At 36.6% G+C, this 21,420-nt stretch overlaps 1 protein-coding gene across 2 annotated transcripts in view; it reads left to right on the top strand.

The window, feature by feature from the left end:
• ITGB8 (integrin subunit beta 8) overlaps nt 1-21,420 on the top strand; it is a 45,402-nt gene that overhangs the window by 4,919 nt on the left and 19,063 nt on the right. For both annotated transcript variants that reach the window (XM_026841833.1, XM_026841834.1), the window contains exons 2-8: nt 4,940-5,025; nt 6,905-7,079; nt 9,817-10,063; nt 11,866-12,031; nt 14,722-14,880; nt 19,922-20,017; nt 20,112-20,201. In XM_026841833.1, the coding sequence (XP_026697634.1) occupies nt 6,911-7,079; nt 9,817-10,063; nt 11,866-12,031; nt 14,722-14,880; nt 19,922-20,017; nt 20,112-20,201 (927 nt within the window). In that variant the 5' untranslated portion in view covers nt 4,940-5,025; nt 6,905-6,910. The remainder of the gene's footprint in view (nt 1-4,939; nt 5,026-6,904; nt 7,080-9,816; nt 10,064-11,865; nt 12,032-14,721; nt 14,881-19,921; nt 20,018-20,111; nt 20,202-21,420) is intronic.

Genomic DNA, 21,420 nt, shown 5'->3' with positions numbered 1-21,420 from the left:
TTCTGTATTGTGGCTTGGGAACTAAGTCAGTCTGGAGTAGTCAGTAGCTCTGTCTCCCACAGTCAAGGTCATGTTTGAGGCTGTGGTTTGAATGTTGTGTTTGTGAGTCCTATGTGTAACCAGTAGCTATTTTGGGTAGTACCTTTTCCAAATTGTTGCTGTATTCATCTTTCTGACAAAATTTTAAAAAATCCTCTAAACTGATGTGCATACATGAAAAACTTGAGTTTATATGCATTTGTGTGAGGCTTCTGTTCTCCAGGTTCTCCTCTTGAATGATGTGCAACATTTATATGTAATTAAACTTTTCCGAGAGGTGAGGCTAACACGTGTAGGCTCAGAGAGGTATCAGGAGTACCTCCTTGAAGCCTAATGTCTATATCATTCCCTAATTATTGATGTCCGTGCACTGCTTGGGAACTCCATCTCCATGTGCCATTACACAGCAGACTTCTGATACATTTGCTGTCCTCCGGCATCAGCTACGACTGTCCTTTTCTGCCAGAGCTTTTCGAATGCTGTGTTGGCAGAGGTCTCCCCCTTTTCCTCCTCCCCCTTTGCCTTTGCCTTGTTCAGCTGAAATCCAGCATGAGTTCTCTTGAGTGACATCACTCAGATCTTGCACAATCTGCAAAAAGGGAAGATCTTGGTTATTTTACTGCATAGCTTGCAAAGACATGATGAACTCTTGTACAATGAGGCATACTACTGCGTTACTTTGCATTTTGATGGCACTTTATTTGTGTCATTCATGTTGCTCTCAGTAATGCCCCTCATGTTCATAGGGTACTGTGTTCATATCCCCCCCCCCCGCCGCCCCCCCCCATCACTTTTACAATGCTTTTCATTGTATCTGCACATTCAGCCATAGTGAATTGAGAAGCTGTGTGTTGGCTGGGACAGTTACTGCCTGTCCCCTTTGCAGGAGTCATGTTTAGCTCCTGAAGAAAGACAAAAAGGTGAAGATAACTGCAGTATACTGCATAAAAGCTACATTTTTTTCTCCAAAGTGATGCTACATTATTGAAGGCCACATTGTCAGTGGAGAGGCTGATTGCTGCCCTAGAACAAGATTGGATGCAGAATTTAAGGAAAAAAAGCTCTCTAGAGGCTAAATAATTCCGTATCTTCTTTGCCTTAACTAGTGTTCAACAGTCTGTGAACCACGATCCGGGAGTATAAACTGCTAGTTATATTTTGGCGTTCTCTTTTAAAGAAAGCAAATGGTACACCCTCTGAAAACAGCACAAATGTATACCAACAGTGAAGTTGATATCAATCCGAATTCTTGGCTGTACTTGAACAAAGTGCTCTCTGTTTGAAAACCTGTTTAACATCTCCTCTCAAACACCAGTGTGCGTTATTTCATCTCTGAGATAAATACCCTGATCATGATAAAGTTATTTTCATAATAGGGAGGCAGGATATGATTAGAAATATATGATATTTGTCTTGCCTTGATCCTTCTTGTTGCTGAGAGTTTAGGCTTGCCATACCTGTGATCACTGTAAATAGCTGCAGTCGGAGGCTGGAAAAGTGCAGTTTAACCTGCTGCACTCACTTTTTATTATATGCATATGCCTATGTTCCCAGCACAAAATTTGGCCCTTGTTGAAAATACCTTTTGGCATACAGTAGTTATAACCAAGCCAGTAGAAACTTGCCCATAGCTTTGGCTAAACTGTAACTCAGTCTTGTCTGGACTCTGTTTTTGGTGAAGTGGCAGGAAAAATCTGTTCTTATTTGAGCCAACTCATAAAAAAAATTTTTTTCTTGCTTTAGCATATGACTTTTAAAAGAAACTGAGAAGTTTATACTAAATCAGTTATGGTTTTAGAGTAGGCTTATAAATGAATAATAAATATTTGATGAATGAAAGCATGTCCATAAATGTTACAGCTATAAGGGACTATGTACTTGGGAACTATGGTAGTGATGTAGCCAGAATGTCTCTTGGGCATTAATAAACCTTTTTCAAGTTTCTCTTTATTCCAAAAAAATCAACTTTTTGAGCCAATGGTACCAAGCTTGTCAGTTGCCAATCCGTGACTTCATGTTGCGAAAATGGAGCTCTTGAGTGTGGAGAATTATCAGCAAAGAGATTTGCATCCAGCAATACTGTATATCTCATTTGTTAAAGGATTTCATCTGCCATGATCACACTGAGAACACAAACTGGGTTTTATGATCTTTTTTTCTGCCTTAGCAGTTTAGAAGGACACTCCCCCCTATATTTTATGAGGCAGACTGTATTAATAAACCAAATCAAGCTTCAATAGATTCAGTAAGTTAACCCTACAGAAAAAAAAAAAAAATTGGGAGAATTATTTTTCAGTCACATTTCCAGTGCATCTGGAAATATGGTACAGTTGTTCCAGCCATAGACACATACTAATTTTTTTTTTTACAAGTGCATATTACAATAAGATAGTAATATTTTGTTACATCGTCAGTGGCATTTAATTTTGGAAAATGTGTGTTATACAGATATACCTATATGTTTTAAGAAAGGAGTCTCAGACATTACTGCGGGAAATTAATTAGGCCAAACTCATTATTTGGTTTACTTCGGTTTACTGATTACGATGACCAGGAATTATTTTGCCTTATTCCTTTTCTGTATAGCTAGAAACACAGGTCTCTCGTTTCTTCCTGTCAACTATTTATTTTTATCAGAACAGCTCTATCTCTTACAGTGGATGTTAACTTGATTTCATGTAATCTCCTCCCTATTTTGCCCCATGGTGGTCTTTAGCTGCTTTTATGTTGCAGATCAGCAATTCATCTTTCCTTGTCCTTTGACACTTTTACTGAATCCATCACTTTACTCTCTTTTTCTTGCAATGCCTTTCATCTCTGTTGTTTCTGGTAACCAGTTGAAGATGGGAGTGATGTTTCTGTGCCAAGAACAATTGCATTCTTTTTACTCCTTCAACTTTTCATCCTGTGTCTTTGCGCTTTACCAATACTGTCTAGAAGGGAAACTGTGGCAAGTTCTACAACTCTGTGCATGTCGGTACCTACCTGGAATCCTCATCCTCGTTCTCCTCTCCTGCAGTTTGCGGTAACCTTTTCTGTGACCTCCAGGTCTGCTCTTTCGGACTGCAGAATATAAAATGCTGTTGCCATCTTATAAATGCAAAGAAGTTTTATTGTGCCAGTGCAGAATGTGCTTGCTCTCATTGCACATCCAAGTCAAACTTGCTGTGTTTGTTTTTTATAACAAACAAACAAAAACCTTTTGGATTTTGTCTTGTTCTTTTTTCTCTCCTTAGCAACTCCTCCTTTGCTTATTCCTGTCCACCTCTCCCACCCTTTAGTCAGTTTTCTGTCTGTTCCAGCACCTTCCTGGGCTGCTTTTCAGCTTATTGTTTCTATCATATCTGTAAGAGTTTCTCTTCCTTTCATACTCATTTCTTTTCTCACATTGCCTGCATGGCAAAAATTGTCAACAGCCGTTTATACAAAATAGAAATATAGGTCTCAGTTTTGAAATTAATTAAATTGCCACTAACCTGTATGTCATCAGTATAATGCTGCAGTTGTGCTGTACTAGGCTTTTCTATCTTGTTAGAACTGATAATGGTATATATGTTGTTGATGCTAAGAATTTGCAGGCTGTGATTAGTTCCTTGGATCATCAGTTATTCAGAGTGACCTATTGAGGAGTAGAGTTCATGTGATACAGGATCTCATCTTTGAATCCATAGCTGAAAACAGTTAAATAAAGATTAAAAAGATATTTTAGTACATGTTTTCCTAATACAGCTTTTCACTGTAATAAATTACTCTCATTACTCTAAAAAGAGTGATGGTTTGCATTATTGCAGATTGGGAAGAAATAATCTGAGACAGTCCATGTAGCCAAAACTTTGGATGAAAAGCAAACCTTTCTCCAAACTGTTTTGATATGATAATATGCACATTATCATGATGGACCAATTAACAGATGTAGCCTTTCCAGTATGCCATAATTAATTTTATTTTGTTTCCAGTGATTTTTACAGTATGCCATGCTGGATATACCACAAAGCAGTGTTGTTAAACAGCACTACTACTGTGCTGTGCACCGAAGAGTCATATTATGTGTCTTCCTCATAGCTCTTGGCAGGCAAATTCTGTCTCATGTAGAGGCACACTGGTCTGCAAGGGAGTTGTGCTGAACGTGCTGAAAGGATATTCTAGTGCTGACATTCAAGTTAAGCTGACCAAGTCCCTTGAAAATGCTATCTCTTCTCAATTCTGACTGCCAAAGTTTTGTAGCAAAGAGTAGTAACTTAAGTAATGACCTATAAAACAAAGCTGTGGAAAGGGTATAAAGGGCTTGCTGATAGACCTGTTATTAGGCACAATTTTTGCAGTTGTTAGTACAGAATGTGTCTTCAATCTGTGTCACACATAATGTTGGATACATTTGTATTCACTTCTGAAAAAAAAAAAAAATTCCGCCTCTTCTGGGAAACTATTCATTCCAGAAAATGCAGAGAGGGAATATTTATAGAAGGTGAGAAAATATTTTGGGTTCCATGCAAAGAGAATAATGAATAACTCAATCAAGTGTAAATGACTTAGAAGGAAAATGTCTATTAGGAGATAAGCTACCTAGTAGATTTTTTCACTTACACAGTAAATCAGCAGGGTATATGCCAAAGACAAACTTTCACTTCAAGATTATTCTAAATCAGGATCTTAAAAATTTGGCCTTGGGAATGGATTTTATTCAATCTGTACATACAGTTCTAGACTGTAGATCAAAAAAAATATACAGCAAGATTCCCTCGCTGAGGTGCCTTTGTTCTGTTTTACTTCTGTTTGGATACGTTGTCAGCACTCTTAATCCGGTGAAGTAATTTTTGAAATCTTGGTTTAAAATTAGGTATTTTACAATTCCCACATATCATCATAAATCGTGAATGTTTGGTTTTATATTTCATTGTAGCAGAAAACAGATGTGCCACTTCAAATGCAGGAACATGTACAAAGTGTCTTGCGTTGGGTCCAGAGTGTGGATGGTGTGCTCAAGAGGTATGGCATTTTGCTTATTTACTTTTTCCTTTATATTTTAGCTGCTTCTGATCTTTATAAAGATAAAAGACTTTGAAACCATGAAAATTATAGTGAGAAATAGCAGGAAAATCTTTAAATGACCTCTGGAGACAGAACCTGAGAAATCATGTGAAATATATTTTGTTTCCAAAGGATAAAATACAATCTTTTATTTGGAAAATTGCGGTAATTTTAAATAAAGTGAGAACTTTTTAATGCGTTCCATCTGCTTTGTAGACAGCTTTGGCAGACTTGTAGTAACTTTGAGAGTTCAACATTTTTTGGCTTCAAAAGCAAAATTACTTATCATTAATTTATATTAAGTCCTCATTATATATCAGAGCAAGTCTATACATATATGCCTATTTCATTTAACAAAAGGTTTTACTAGCAGTGGAGTTAACTTTGACATCACCATATATTATGACCCTGTCACAAACGGAAAAAATTATACTCTTCTTATTTCGACATTTGAAGCTGTCAGTTCTCAGACTTACCACAGAAGATAGATCTTAGGTAGCAAGAATTATTCTGAAATTATTACTGATTTGTGAACTGTAAGAATATGGGAATTTCTGTTATTGTTTGGCAGAAAACCCAGTTAATTACATGATTTCCAGTAAGCGGCTTCAGAAAATGCTACACATCTATCAGTCGTTAGTGATAACAATGAGAGTAACAAGTGCTTTATAGTTCAAAATCTACCTTTTTGAAATGTATATACATCAAAAAGGGTATATAAATAGAAGTAACTTTAAAAAGTTGTCTCAGTTGTCTACATTGAAGAAGGATATGGAAAAAATATTTCAGACTACAAAAATGAGTTGGAACTTGGAAAATGAGATAAATGACTGTTGAGTCTCGTTCTTCAGGGGCTTTCTCTGTTTTGTTCAGGGTCTGGATTGCTACTCTTTAATACACAGCTGGCTGTATGCACTTTTTGATTGTTTATTTTCCCCATCCGCCTCTGAAATATCAGAGATTGTCCATTGTTTGGTCTCCAGCTGTGGCTGGGATGGACCAATGCTTTGAAAGAATACAAAGGATCTTGTCTTTTTTTCTTTGCATGATCAAGATCCTGTTAATCATCAGTTTTGTGGTCAGGAAAGAATTTTGCAGTGGATCACATTAGCACAATTTTGGCAACTTTGCCCTTTCACTGCAACAAAGGAAGTGCTGCTTCTGAGATCATCCTACTACTAATCACTTTTCTGTTGTCATAGTGGCCTCTTTTTTTTTGGTGGTGGCATCTTAAGCTGTCCAGCCTTGTACTATGTAGTCTCCTCCTTCTGGGGATTGAAGTGATATAGTCCAGCTGGTCTTTGGATTTGGTGTAGGGTGTGGGGTAAGACTTAAACATCTGTGATAGACAAATTCAGGTTAGATAAAACTAAAGCTGGCTTCTGCTGCTACTTTTAAATATTAGCCTAAGTAACATTACCAGTGGATTCCTCTGGAAACTAACCTGTTTCAATGTCATGTGAATGACACTTTCTTGGTATAACTAACTCATAGCAGGGCAGAGCTTTTTTTAGTGACATAGTGACAGTACATAGTTTCCTTTTTCTCCAAAGTCATTTTTTTCTGATTGTGCAAGATCCTCTTTCTCATACAAAAGTTTTGTTTTGTAGAAGAAAGTCATTGTAGCAATTATGTTTAACTTCTAATTTAAATATTCTGTCATTGCCCTTATTAAAAACATATGACTTTCATGAACTCATTCTACAGTTTATGCAATTATAGTAGCACATTTTGCTGCTTCAAAGACTATTATTTTGTTTTTCTCTTTCCTTTGAAGATATTACAGTTGTTTTTTTCAGCTCAGATTGTTTTGTACTTTTTGTCTCTTATAAAACAGAATTTCATGGCCGACGCAACACAGAAGGGACGCTGTGACACTGTTTTCAACTTAATGAAAAGAGGCTGCCAATCAGATTTTGTAGAAAATCCCACAGTTCATGTCACAATACCCAGTGACCATGAAACAAATACACAAGTGACACCAGGAAAAGTTTCGGTCCAACTGCGTCCAGGTTGGGTTGTCTCTTAACACATTGATATTATAATCAATTTAAACTAAATACAATACTACTAGGTACAGATATTTTGTGAAGAAGCGACTGGGATAATTATTTTGAAGAATGATGGCATAACATTATATTGCAGGACTATGATGGTGTTGCTCCTATATTCAACTGCCATCTTCAGCAAGGAGTGTTTCTGCCAAACACAGCTGAAGGTTAGAATAATACCAGTAATAAGTGGAAAAGGGATTTTAGGTAGTCTTTTCTGTTTTCTGTTACGGTTTCTTGATTGTTTAGCTACTTACACTAGAATAGTTTTCCCTTACATGAATATAAACTGTACTCCTTATTGAAAGTAAATTGGGCTAGAATTCCTAAATTCATCATTCATTATTTGATAAGCTTTTTGATAATTTGGTTACTTTTAAGTCCATTGACTAGACAACTGTGAAGACACCAAAGCCAGTGTATAAGAAAGGGCTGGATTCCTACTAAAGGAGACTTAGATATTCACTGCCTAACATTTCATTTATAAAATGTGATATGCCTGGCCCTAATAAAATCTACGAGCTCTTTTATGGATCTGAGATTTTTCTGGTATATCTCTATTTGCCCTCAACTGAACTCAAGTTAAATCAATGTATGTTCTCTAAAATAGCTGTAGCCAACAGCAGAAGTGGAAGGTGATGTAAAGGGATGCAGGGTATGTTTCATATGATAAAATTTAATTTATTTCTTTCTTTTGCAAACTGTATTTGGGGAAAGAAATATGTCATTTAAGAGGGATCAGTCTTTGGTAGAAAAAGATTACATGAATAGGAAAGGTATCTTGCTGATCTTCACTGTATAAAAAGATAATTTTCTGTCAGTCACAAGGGAAAAAGGAAGGACCTGCATGAGTGTAAAGCACAAAGCAACTCTGGTTTTCCATCTTTATAATAACAAACTGAAAAAGTAACATCAGCACTTCCTTTCTTTTCCCCACTCTCCTTCCAGAGAAATGATGGATACTCTGCTTTGTACTGAGAAATGGTCTCAGGAAACAAGCTAGCTCTAGAAGTGTCTGTAATCACATTTACTTCCAAAGGCATACTGGATTCATAGAAAAAACTTAGCTTTCTAAACTTTGGTTTAATGAAAATTTTTTGCCAGTAAATAGTGTAATTAAGTTTGGAGTTCTGTATGCTTTGTGGAAGTTCTGGCATCAGAGAGGCAGAAGGCTGAAATTCTGAGTGCTCTAGAAGAGTAACTTTTGATATATAGACATCTTGCCTGTATTTTATTCCCCAGGGAAATACACATATACATCTATAGTTGTGCCTCAAAACAGAAATTTGATGCAGTATAATCATGCAGACAAAGATGGTGTTGTTTTGATACTGTGTTTTTTGGTCATTGTTTACATATACCCAACTGTCAGGATTTACATGGGAAAAAATAAAAGCTGCACTCAGCAGCTTGCTCTATGCAGACTGGAGACCTGCAAAGTTCACTTACAAAAAGTAGTTTGATTTACAGTGGCAAAGAGGAAACACTTAAGTTCCGGAACATTAAAATTCTGTTTTCTTCATGCAAGACCTGATACAGAAAAATTGTGGTATTTCCAGGTTGCTTATGTTCAAAGACCATTGGAAGAAGGTTTAACTCTCCCGGTTGAGATCTTTGTTACATGTACCTTAATTGTGCTATCTGTCATATGTACTAGTACATGTCATGAACAGATAAGTCATATTTCAGGTGGGGTTTTTTAGTGAGTCTTTTTCTAAATGTGTTCAGATAGCTTTTATTGAAAACCTGCATAATTCTTCCATAATGTCTCCCTTCCTCCTGTCCTTTGCTGTATCTTCATTGTATAATGCTGAATTGCATTCTGCGCTCATCACAAGAGTATCCTACTCCCTCATTTCTTCTGTGAGCTCACACTTTTGGTGACAAAATAATGAACCATTTGAAGTCAGGCATTAGTGTACCTGTGCTGCCTATACTCCAGTCACTTTGCTGACAATACAGAATATTAGGCAAGGAAAAATGTGTGAACTATTTCTAGTGGCTTCCCAAACATTAACAGTTTTATTACATGCAAGAACGTGATGTGGTTCTGCAGGAGAGGCAGACATTTGTCATCCTGAAATAAGAGTTCTGTTTGTATACACCAAAAGATGGATTTTTTTTTTCATAGTAAAACCTCCTTTTTTAAAGTATTTTGATCTTACTGAGTTTTCTTATAGAATCTTTGGAAGTAGAATCGTATAAACTTGAAACATAATTTGAGTTTTTCAGGCTGTGCTGTGTTTATGGTACACATATCGTTTTAGATTCATATGACAAACTATTTGCAGGATACACTTACATACTTAGAAGTGTCAACCTTGAAGTGACTGACCACAATTTATATGCAGATCTGTGTCCTTTGTGAGTCATAACTGCTTTTTGATATAATGCCAAATGGATTGCATAACCAGGAGTTTAAAAGAAAATGGGGAGAGGTCTGATTTTTACAATAAATTGCACAGTGCTCCTACAAATAAAAAAAAAAAATCCAAGCTGTCTACAAAGAGCCCCTTTATGGCTTATTTTTGAACGATGCTTCAAGGTTTCATTTACTCTTGAGAGGTTTTCTTGTTTGTTTGTTTTTCTGTTTGCTGACACAAACAACTTTGTGCTGAGGTTGCTGCAAAAATAAATGTATTTTTAAGAGTCTCCATTCAAAAATAGTAAATAAACTTATTTGTTTCCTTTGAATCAGGAAGTGAAGCAAACTTTATGTTAAAAGTTCATCCTCTAGAGAAATACCCTGTGGATCTTTATTATTTAGTTGATGTCTCAGCCTCTATGCACAACAATATAGAAAAACTAAATTCCGTTGGATTTGCTTTATCTAAAAAGATGGCAAATATTTCTCTTGATTTTCGACTTGGATTTGGATCCTATGTGGATAAAACTGTGTCACCCTATATTAGCATTCATCCAGGTAGAATCCATAACCAATGCAGGTATGTAGTCTTTATATATTTACTGTACCACTGAGAAATTACTTAATTACACAAATATGCATTATGCATATTTATTTTTAAAGCTCTTCAGAATCTGTCTTTGTTTCATTTATACCTTGGTTCTCCAGCAAAGTTCCTAAGAAAATGCTGTAATTTATTATACAGTGATTACTTATGAAATATCTGATGAATGATTTCGGAAAAAAATGTGCTGTATTTTCTTTAGCAAAACAAGCCAAACAACATGCTGGTTTGGTATATTTGAATATGTTTTGTATTTAACTTTATAGTCAACTCTTGTGTTCTTAGTTATTTTGGATATATGTTGCCTACTTTCATCACAAAGTTTTGTACTTTCTGACCTAAGATTTCTCTTCTGGTGTATGGTCATGTATTCATTAACTCTTTTCTTAAAACTCTATTTTTGTCAATGTGATGCAGCTTCTTTCAGCTCATTTAATGAACAAAAGCAGTCCTCTGATCTAATTCCACAGCTGTAATATGAATGAACTCCCATTTTAAATAAGAAAGGTGTTGTGGCTTGCATTTCTTTTTCATGCCATGTCTTTTATACCTTGCTTTCAACAATTTATATAAAGTGAGGGATCACTTCCAAAATGCTCTGGAGAACAAGATTATTCACAACAAATTCAAATCTGTATAAACCATAATCTTGGAAAAGTGAATATTAGCTGTTCATAACTTCTTGCTCATTATTGTCTTTCCTGGGAAGGCATGGTCCAAATTTCTGTTAAGTCCATAAGTATCTTTTTTTTATTTCAATGGTTTTTGAATTGGGCACTAGCAGTGGAATTCATTAGATAGATATAAATGTCTATGTATAAAGCAGTTATCTAGACTGTCTATGTAGTGAGTGGAATCAATTAGCACTTCTAGGACATGATTCATTTTGCTAAAAGTAGACTTTTGCAGATGTATTAATACTTAACAGTGCCAGTTTCTCTTCAGTGACTCTGAATTGAGTTGGGGGTGAGCAGGTTATAGTCTGGATGCCTACACTGTATGCAACAGAAGTTAAGTGAGTTGAAACCTGCTCAGCATCTCTGAATCAAATGAGCACTTCAGCTTGTGCCATAAATTCCACTGCCGTAAATAGGTTGCAGACCAATGACCTGTATAAGTGCTGTGGCATTAGCTTAATTATGTCAAACTTCACACTTTCTCCCTTATACATAATTTCAAAAATTATAATTTACAACTAAGATGTTACTGAAAATGGAGTTTCCCATCCCTTTAATGAGATAACTGTCACTAATCTCAACATTAATTTTATGTACATTTGCTTACTACTAGTGGATGTAGGAACTTAGATTTTATTTTAGTTTTGATCCAGTGGCCTGCGTATCAAGCTATTAAAGGGTCTTAATGTTGCAATGTGATAGTCTTTTCTCAGGATAATGAAAAGCAAAGCTGTATCACTCCACAGATGTTCCAAAAGGGATCATACACTCTCTGAGATCACACCATTGCTCACATTGTGTTTCTTTTTGTTCTCTGCAGAAACATTACATATGTACTGCTACCATATTAACTAAGTTATATGATATATATTTCCATAAAATTAAAAAAAAAAACAAACAACATTTTTCATTATAAGGTAGAAATGATTCTCACTCAATATCACGTGGAGTTATTTTTCTTTCTTTAGGTGTTTCTTCTACTGTGCATATATAAATCTTCATTAGTACAAGGATTTTATGGGTTAATGGGGATGCAGTATTTACATATTCTTCAAATGGAAAATACAGAATGTGTTAGACTTTTGTTTTATTTTTCTACAGTGATTATAATTTAGATTGTATGCCTCCTCATGGTTATATTCATGTGCTGTCGCTGACTGACAATATAGCAGAATTCAGAAATGCAGTGAATAAACAAAAAATTTCTGGGAATATTGATACACCTGAAGGGGGTTTTGATGCGATGCTCCAAGCAGCTGTGTGCCAGGTAAGGAGATGCTTAAGACTAAATGGTAGTTCAGACATGGAGAGATATATATGCCGGTACAACAGTGCTCAGTGTTCCTGAATTCAAAATGTCAGTTCTAGGCCTGATAATAGTAAGATTTCTGCCTCCTTTTCCATTACTTTTCCCTTAGCTGTACATTTCTCTTTGTTGTTGAAATTGAAAAAGGAGGACATAAGGAAATATTTTTCAGTATTGATTAATGATGTTCTTCAAATTCTGGCTTTAACAAGCCTAACCAGTATAGGATGGATGATGGAAGCAACTGCTTCTTGCTTGAATAGGCACATGTATTAATTTCGGTCAATTACAAAATTAGTTTCAAAAATCATTAAAGCCCTCCTTGTGTTCTTAAGTGAAAACATACTGTTTGACATTTCTTCTACTTAAGAATGTATTTGAAAACTGAAGGATCAGTTACATATCTGCTTGTGTGGGTAAGGAAAACAAGTTCACTTCAGTGTTACCTCAGTTTTTAAAGAATTTATATTTAAAAACAATGCAAATCAACTAAAAATTAACTTTTGTGTATTGATAAAATTTCATATCTGCATCAGTAGTTCCCAAGCTAGAAGCATATTAAATAATAAGAATTTGTTTGCTCTGAAGGGCCATTTTGCATGTTGTTTTTCTTCTATTCATAATACTGCAATAGAAATTTTGAAAATTGTCTGATTCATGGGTTTGCTAATGCTCTGTAAGATACTTTTTCTAGTCTTCTTAAAGAAAATTATTTGGCTTCTGTCCAAATCAAAGACCTGGTGGGTTATCTCTTGGGATGATGTCAGGATGATTCTTTTATCTCATCCATCTTCGCATTCTTTTTGGAGCAGTAGAATGAGCCAAGGACAGAAAGTAATCCAAACTATGCTAAAAATTAATAGTTTGGCCCCTTTTATTTTCAGATTTTGATGAGCTTTAAAACAGGTCAACAAAAGCCACTTTTAGTAGACATTGTGATCATAGCTGTCATAAAAAAATTATTCAGGAGCTTTGGAAAAATTCCTTAAAATTCAGTGTTTCTCACTGGACACATTCCACACTTATGACGTGAGCTCTAGAAGAATATGCACTTCCAAAAACAATAGAATGGAAACATTCATGAGAATGGGGCGGCTTTCCTGCTAACTGAATTATGAACCAAAGTGGATGAGAACAATATGCAATTCATAATGACCATCATGAACTATAATTTATATTACTGTGCACTCATTTTGCCTACAGTAGAACTTTATAACTTGCTTCATCTTGCTTTAACCAATACATTCCTGTTGCAAGCAGTAGCAGGTTAGGACATGAAGCTACTTTAAAATTTTGGTTGCTGTGACGTATGTAGGTATAAGAGCCTTGAGGTGACAAAGTGAAATGATGGAGTCTTGGGAGCAACAAGTTTCTACAGTGCGGGACGAGAATTTGGGATTATTTAAAATATAACCTGTTTATACATAAAACTTAAAATACCCCTTCTTTCGGGGAATGCTGTTTAGGACTGACTGAGGGAGGCTGATGCTTAACATGTAAGCTGGAAAAGACATCACATCCTTCTGTACTTACTAACTGTACTGTTACAAGATACTTAATACCCATTCAGAGCTAGCAGGGAATGAAACTGAGAAGGGAGATAAATCCCTCTCTGCAAAGCAAAGACAGGAAGGTAGAGGATAAGTCATGAAGCATGGCTGAGTGCATGGACTGTATTGCAGATGCATGTTTCACTTGAGATGAAGGATATCTGGCAGTGTTAAGAGAAATGGCAGAGATAAGACGGTGTGGTAGGAAGGAGGAGCAGAAGAAGGAAAAAGGAGGAAATATGAAATTAGTGAAGAAGAAGATGTAATAGTTGGGAGGGGAAATAATGAAAAAGAATATGAGGTGATTCATGTGTGCCTGTAAAGTTTGATTTAAGGCAGCTGTTTATTCCTTGTAGGGGAATAAATGTTGTGAAAATACAAATTGGCACCCAACCCAGTCTAGATATAAGTTTGTCCTTCTACTTCCTTCGCATCACTAAATTCCTAAAACACATTAAATTCACCCTTGCGGATGCCACTTTGCTATTGGTTACTTAAGATGGTGGATAGATGTAATATTTTGCTCCATAATGAGAAGTTTCTCAGTTTGCAGGTGCATGAAGACACTCAAACTTTCGTTTATTGATTTGTTGGTCATATGCTAATGTCCTTTCTGGAAAGCTGTGTAGGAAAAGGAAATACAGAATTGTGAGAATATAAGTAAATATAAAGCAAAAATAGAAGAGAGTACCAAATACTAATATGAATTAATGCATATTTATTGCTTGTCATGCTTTTTGGATCTCAGAGAACTTTACAAATGCTGTGCATTTGCATTTGTATGTAATAGAGACACACACAATGTGGCAGATGTTACCCAAGCCTACTATATAATGCATAGCTTCTATATATTTTGAGAGATCTTTCTTTAAAAAGCTAATAAAGTGGTAAGTGGATCTCTGATTCACAGTGTTAGTTTTCAGACATAGGACATGATATGTATTTCCACATGAAATGCTTTAAATAGCTTTGTATAAACTCAGTACTGCTAAGCAGTGTGATATCTGAAAGTAGATTTTCACGTTCATTTTTCATTTTTTTATTTATTTTAGAAAACAGGTAGTTACTGCTTTCTTATGCTTAATTTTGTTTTCTTTTTAGAGCCATATTGGATGGCGTAAAGAAGCAAAGCGACTGCTTCTTGTGATGACAGATCAAACTTCCCATCTGGCCCTTGATAGTAAATTAGCAGGGATTGTAATTCCCCATGATGGAAACTGTCATTTGAAAGATAATGTGTACATCAAAGCTACGAGTATGGTAAGGTATATGTCATAGATTCTGCATTCAGAGAAGCAGTTTAAAACTGTGTTAAAGAGGTTTTTAAATTGCTGTCAGAGCATTGCTTTTATTTCAGTTATTAGACTAGTATTTTTCCAGGTAGGCCAGTTATGAAATGAAGAACCAATCACCTGGAAATGCTGATATTGTTTGTGTCTGGGATAAAGTACTTTGGAGCCTGAGACAACAGTACACAACAGAGGAGGATATGTTCCTCGTTTGGGTGTGGTTTTTAATTACCACCTCATAAAAATCACACACATTTTGTATAAAATATAAGTAGGAAGCGTCTGGTGTGATATTTTGCACAAGAAGCAGCTGGTAATACGTAAGAATTGCATAATCCTGCTAATAAGATGAAGGTAGTGGTCATGGTTTATGGTCAGAAGACACATAGCTGCACTGATTGAAGTAGCTTGGTAAGAATAAAGCAGAAGATGTGCAACAGCAGTGAGCTAATTCAACCATGATGGACTAGAAAATATTCTTGTGCCACAGAGCTTTGCTGTAGTCATGTAGCATTTGAATCTCACAGGATAAAGCCAATGTGTGGTAATACCTACCTGTGCAAAAAGTGCATCAAATCCACAATAGCAAAATACTACACCTTCAGCAGATATTTTTAGCTTTCAAAATAATTTCAGGAGTGTATAACTTAGTCCTGAGTGACTGAAGAAAGGAATTTTTTTCCTACGATTTTTAGTTTCTAATTGCTTTGGCTATTTTCTTAAATAAATATGAATCATTTATTTAATAAGCATGAATCACTACTTAATTACCATGTAATCACCAGAAAGCAGAAATCCGAACTGTGATATCATTGGAGCACATTACAGCTTTATTCTCAGTGCTAGCTGCACTTAGTTAAAGTATATAGACTGTGTTCAGCCCAAGCCAGCAATGTGTTAGTGGAGTCAGTCAGGGCTACATGTAAGTTTGGCCAGACCTGAATTTAATCTCAGCAACTAGTGTTTACAAGGATGGTGAGGCAGCAGGAAGAGGCCACCATATGGTGTGTGATCATGAAATACGGGAGGTTTCTGGGAATCAGTGGGTGTTCGGGACCTGGCTGAGCGGAGGAGGGAGCTGAGAGTGTGCTAACAGGAAGGTTGTTTGGATTTCTGATTATCTGATGTTCTTGCATTCATATACTTACTCCCTCTGTCACCTCTTGGATATTCCCTCACAGATGTCAGGATTATTTATTTCCCTCTAGCTAGTCTGTTCAGTTTCAGTATTTCTACAGTGTCCCTTGGATAAAAACAACCTCTTCCTTTATTCTACTTAAAGCAAATAATCTCGAAACTGTCCTTTCCCAAAGCAGAGCATACGTACAGGTTATGGTGTCCCTATCTCTATTTCAGTTTTTCTTTTTTTTTTTTTTTTTTTTCCCCCCCCTAGTTGCAGTGCTATAAGTGAGGGGAATTTTGCTCAGTTTATTAAACAATTCCTGAAGGTACAATTTTTTTTCTGGTGTTCAGTGTTCCTTTGTTAATAAAGATATTGTCTGTTTCACAAAAAAAAACCCAAACAACCTATATTTATTTTCTGTCCAACTTGAGAAATTAAGTTCTGTTGCAGTTGGAAAATCTCACCAATATAAAATACAGAAAAAAAAATTAATGAATCTCTAAGCAACTATGATAGATTGACAGCTGACTGAAGAAAGTGTTTTATTAACTGATACTCCAAATTCTGGTCTGAAAGATCATGGTTTTACTGTCCCATATAGAATAAAAAATCTCCATTGATATTGCTATTGATGCCTTTCATGAAATGAGGTAGTCTTTTTATCCATCCAAATGAAATGATGTTGAAAGATGCTTAGATCTGTGGAGGCACACTTTGGCCACCCATATTTTTTTTCAGCCAGGGGTAATTCTTGCATGCCCACATGTAACAACAGTAGGCATACTCTTAGTAATAGAAAAGGGGTAGATGGGAAATCTTTCTCAGTATTAGATATTTTCTGGAGTAGATTTGACATGATAACACAATAGTGTCTGTAAGGGTAGGTGTACTGGTTTACTGCTTTTTCTTCTTCTCAGTGGTATATGTCATTACTTCAATCGTGGAGATCCATAAAGAAGCTTCAGATGAACAAGAAAAATCAGGGAGGGAAAAAAGACTTTTTGATATTTAAATGAAATGTCATGAAAGGCTGTCAGCTTTTTAAAAAAATACGTCATATGAAACATATTTTTCCTTTTTTTTTTCCTATCAATGCAGTTTTGTTGTGCTATGCTAAATTAAAGAGCCATCTGTAATCACATTGTTTTCCTACTTTGATTCTTAGCTTCTGGTAGTCTTGAGAAGCTTTCATTTTAGCATAATTTTATTTCCTCCTTGTGCCAGTTAAGAGGACTTTGCTTTATTTATTTGTATAAGCTTAGCCTTTACATCAGAAATATTTCCAGTTAATCACTTTTCTGCCTGTTTCTTTCTAACTTTTGCTAAGCAGTCACACAGAGGTCAGCAAAAAAGTGTAAGACAGGAAAGAAATCTAGTCCATTTTAATTAGATCTATGCCTGGTTGACTCCCTTTGTGAAATACTTAACATCTGTATTAGTTATCTTCTCAGTTTAACAGAGTAGGTTAAAATAATAAAATGAATGATGTAATTGGAACAAGAAAGATGATCTAAAATGAAAGTATATTTGCCGGAGCAGTAGTGGGAAGAGATAAGATAAAAATACCTAAGTACAGCAAGGTTTTCATGGCAAGCAACATGAAGCTGCATGAGTGACCAACAGTTCCTTACGTCATCTCTTTACATGTTTAAAATGAAAGAGACAGTGTGGGTCTGTTAGTGCTTTTTTTTTTTTTTTTAAACTCTCTTCTAAGAAAAGGAAAAATTTTCTTTCTGTTCTGAAGAGAGACCTTAATGTACTACTAACCAAGCTCTAGTGAATTAGAGCTGACAAGTAGATGAAAGTTCAGCTTTACTTGTAAGCAGGCTAGGTATGTGGTTTGGGGATCCAGTTCCTGCAACCCTTGCACATCTATGCATGTCATCTCTTCTCTTCACTAAGCTCCATCTGAATAAGTTTTTATTTCATGAGGGCTTGGGAAACCCATTTCTGATACCACTGATCCCAGAGTTCTGCTATTAGTTGCAGAGGTGTTGAGGGGACACTGCTGTAATTTGGCCATGTCTAGTGTCAACATGTTAAGCAGGAAGACTGACTTATTTGACCACCATCTCAGGATCCCTCAATACCGCCTCTGTCGTTCACACACTTAGAGTGCAGGAAGTATTTGCAGAACATCTGGCTTCGCTTGCCCTGGGACCACTTACTGTGTCTGTGATCTGCCGGATAGTTGCATGTGGCCTGTAAGGTTGTACAGCACAATGGAGGCCCCACCACTGTGCTCTGTGGTCATGGAGGAGGAAGGAGGGTTTAGTACAGTGTTGTAGGTTACTGAAAATGGCAACAAAGCCACTGCTGCTGCAGTTCACCCACAACTGTTTTGTAGTGGCAATGCATGCTCATGGACCCTTGTGTATGGCACACTCCCCAGCTGGAGCTGTAAGAAAGCCTGTTTATTGCTGTGTTACGTATCTTTCATCACCTATCTTAAGGTATATAATTTCTTACTGAAGGGCAGAAGAGTTCAGAGAGGCGCGGACCCTGGCTAAGATCAAACTGCAAGCAAGAAACTCCTTTTGTTCTTTCTATACAAGGCTCTTTATAATGGTGCAATACGATAGAAAACGGATTTTGCCCCCTTGCATAACTTTGTCTCAGCTGTCTTGGCATTCACATTACTGTTAGGAGAGCAATTGACTTGCAGGGTTTCTTAAGTAACAAGTGGCACTCTGAGAAGAAATGAATTGTACAGAGAAACAGAGCGTGTGTGCAAGAGAGAGACAATATGGTGCAGATAGTAAAAAATACCAGGAAGAGGAAGGCAGCAGAAGTATCTGGGAGAAAGAGGTTGAAGGACCTGACGTAAGTGGGGGTGACCAGGTGAAATCTCTGTAAGGGGAAACACAGGCCAAGGCCTCAGTCACTTCTCTATGTTTAGGAATGAATTTTAAATGTTGAATTTACTTCTTGAGAAGTATTCACAGATACATAGTAAATAAGCAGTATCTTTCAGATAGTTTGTTTTAGAGTACTGGAGCTGGAAGGATCTCACATAGCCCAGATGTACAAAGCCCACTGGCACCACACAGACACTTGTGCTTCCACAGATCTTGGATAAAGGATTAGCAACTCACCTCTTGCTCTCGAATCCATGTCAAATTTCTCAATGAGAAGTGTAGAAGGTCAGGTCACTGGCACAGGACCTGTCTTAGGTACTTCACCAAATAAAGCAATGTCATACTGGGGAGAGATGTGAAACTCATGCTACCTTCTTCACACACAAGCGTGGTTAAGAAAATGTAGCAGGTCGTCGTGGTGAGGACTAGAGGCATCATTCCTAAGACAGGTCTTGGACGTACAGAGAAGGAGAAAGCTGTCAGCCGTAAGTAGGATATGTACAGAATGTTGACATTGCAAGAACCTGACACAGTAGCTGCATTCAGCTGATGTGTCTGATGCCGGATGCCAAAATACATTTATGAGAGACAAACTTTTAATTACTCACCTTGCTGTTCTCAAAATCACACCTCATCTCAGTGCCTTCATGTTGTAGTTTTTCTCCCTGACTTGTCATTCTCAGGAATCTTGTTATTCTTCAAGATGGACCATGGACAACATCATACCCATATTTCTTAAACATCAGACTCAGACCAACAAAATAGTACTGTATGAGTTAGTCCTCTCACTGTGCAGCACCCCTGCTGCAACAGATAAGCCTGTCATAGTCTGGCTCATGCCCTGATGATTTTTTTTTGTCACAATCTGTTTATTTGGTTGGTGCCACCTTCTTTTGGATGTAGGCCTAGCATTTCTCTGTACATTTAGAAATAAGGATTAGAGTGGTTTTAGAATCCTGTATTGTGTCTTATGTGAAATACAAGGCTTTTCCTTACTAATCTGCAGTCTTCTTTTCTGTTGTATTTTGCAGGAGCATCCATCTCTTGGGCAGCTTTCTGAAAAATTGATTGACAATAACATCAATGTTATTTTTGCAGTTCAAGGAAGCCAGTTCCATTGGTATAAAGTAGGTTAGAAACCTGATTTCTTTTTCCAATTTTGAAAGGACAATATTTCCCTTAAAAATTAAAAATATGCATAAATAATTGTATTTTTCATAGGATCTGTTACCTCTGTTGCCTGGTACTGTTGCAAGACAGATAGAATCACAAGCAGCAAATCTCAATGATTTGGTGGTAGAAGCGTATCAGGTATGATGAGAGTGACAATGTGGTATGATGAGAGTGACAGTGTTGTATGCTGTATTTGTACTGGGATTTTTTATCTTTCATAGCCTAAAGTTGGAATTTCCAGGATCCTGGCTTCTATCTGAATTTCACAAGGATAAGTTCTGTATTTTTCTGAATGTCCGGGTTGGTGGGTGACACTATCCCACAATAGCTTTCAAATTCCCAGGCTGTTGGGGTCTTAAAGCCAAGAGCTAGCACTTTTCCTTTCTAAGGATGCTTCTAAATATACTGTTTGTTTCTCTGCATCTGTTACCATCTAACTTCAAAAGAAATGTCTGACTTATTTGAATTTTGGCCTCTAAGATCTTCAGTTGCAGACCAGACACCACTGTCTAGGTACCATATAAATTCAGAGCAAAAAGAATAGTGCAGTATCTAGGGAGTTTTACAGCATAATGCTTAGAAAATAAACCACAGATGAGAATTTACAAGGAGTTAGTTTGACAACAGTGGATATTGTGGAAAGCAGGATTTACACTGTACAAAACAGGGTAAAGATTCAGAGTTTTGAGGCATGGCAGTGAGGAAGAGTTTTGATAGGAGAGAACTGTTTTTGTGAACTCTTGTCTGGAGTTCTCAACTGAAAGTAGTAGTATGGGAAAGAGATAGTATGGGAAAGAGCATAAAGTTGTTTTCCACAAATGATTGAGAGGGAATGGCAGGTTGAAAGTGGAAATTGGCATCTTGATAGTGAATGAAAGATAGCCTGGTAAGAGGGGGCATAAATGGCTTTGAAAATGAAGCCATGTATATACATTTGATATACTAGAGCACAGGGAGCCCATAGAGCAGTATCAGAATGAACGTGATGGGTTTGATGGTTGAATGATGCTAAAGTCTGCAAGTTACACAAACACTCAAGTTCCGAAAGTTGAAAAATAAGTTGCAAAGCTGTACGCAAGGTATCAACATGTATGACATTATTTTTAATCAGTTGGACACGGGAGGCTGAAATTATCCATTGTACTAGGTTTACCATCTAAATCAGGCTATTTGCTTTCAGCAAATTGGCTATAATGAAGAGCCAAGACCCATGTGTGTTCCTGGTCAATAGAGTTGGTTTGTGCACATTTTTCTCACTGGCATGTTGAAAACATTGTGCAGAATGCAAAGACATTCAAAAGCAGAGGAGGTTAGGTGTAATCAAGTTGCAGAGTTCTCACTGATATTGTACTTTCTT

This window comes from Athene cunicularia, assembly GCF_003259725.1.
Source record: "Athene cunicularia isolate RWA chromosome 2 unlocalized genomic scaffold, athCun1 chr2_part1, whole genome shotgun sequence".
Classification (NCBI taxonomy): Eukaryota; Metazoa; Chordata; class Aves; order Strigiformes; family Strigidae; genus Athene; species Athene cunicularia.
This window is presented reverse-complemented; position numbering and strand designations above follow the sequence as displayed.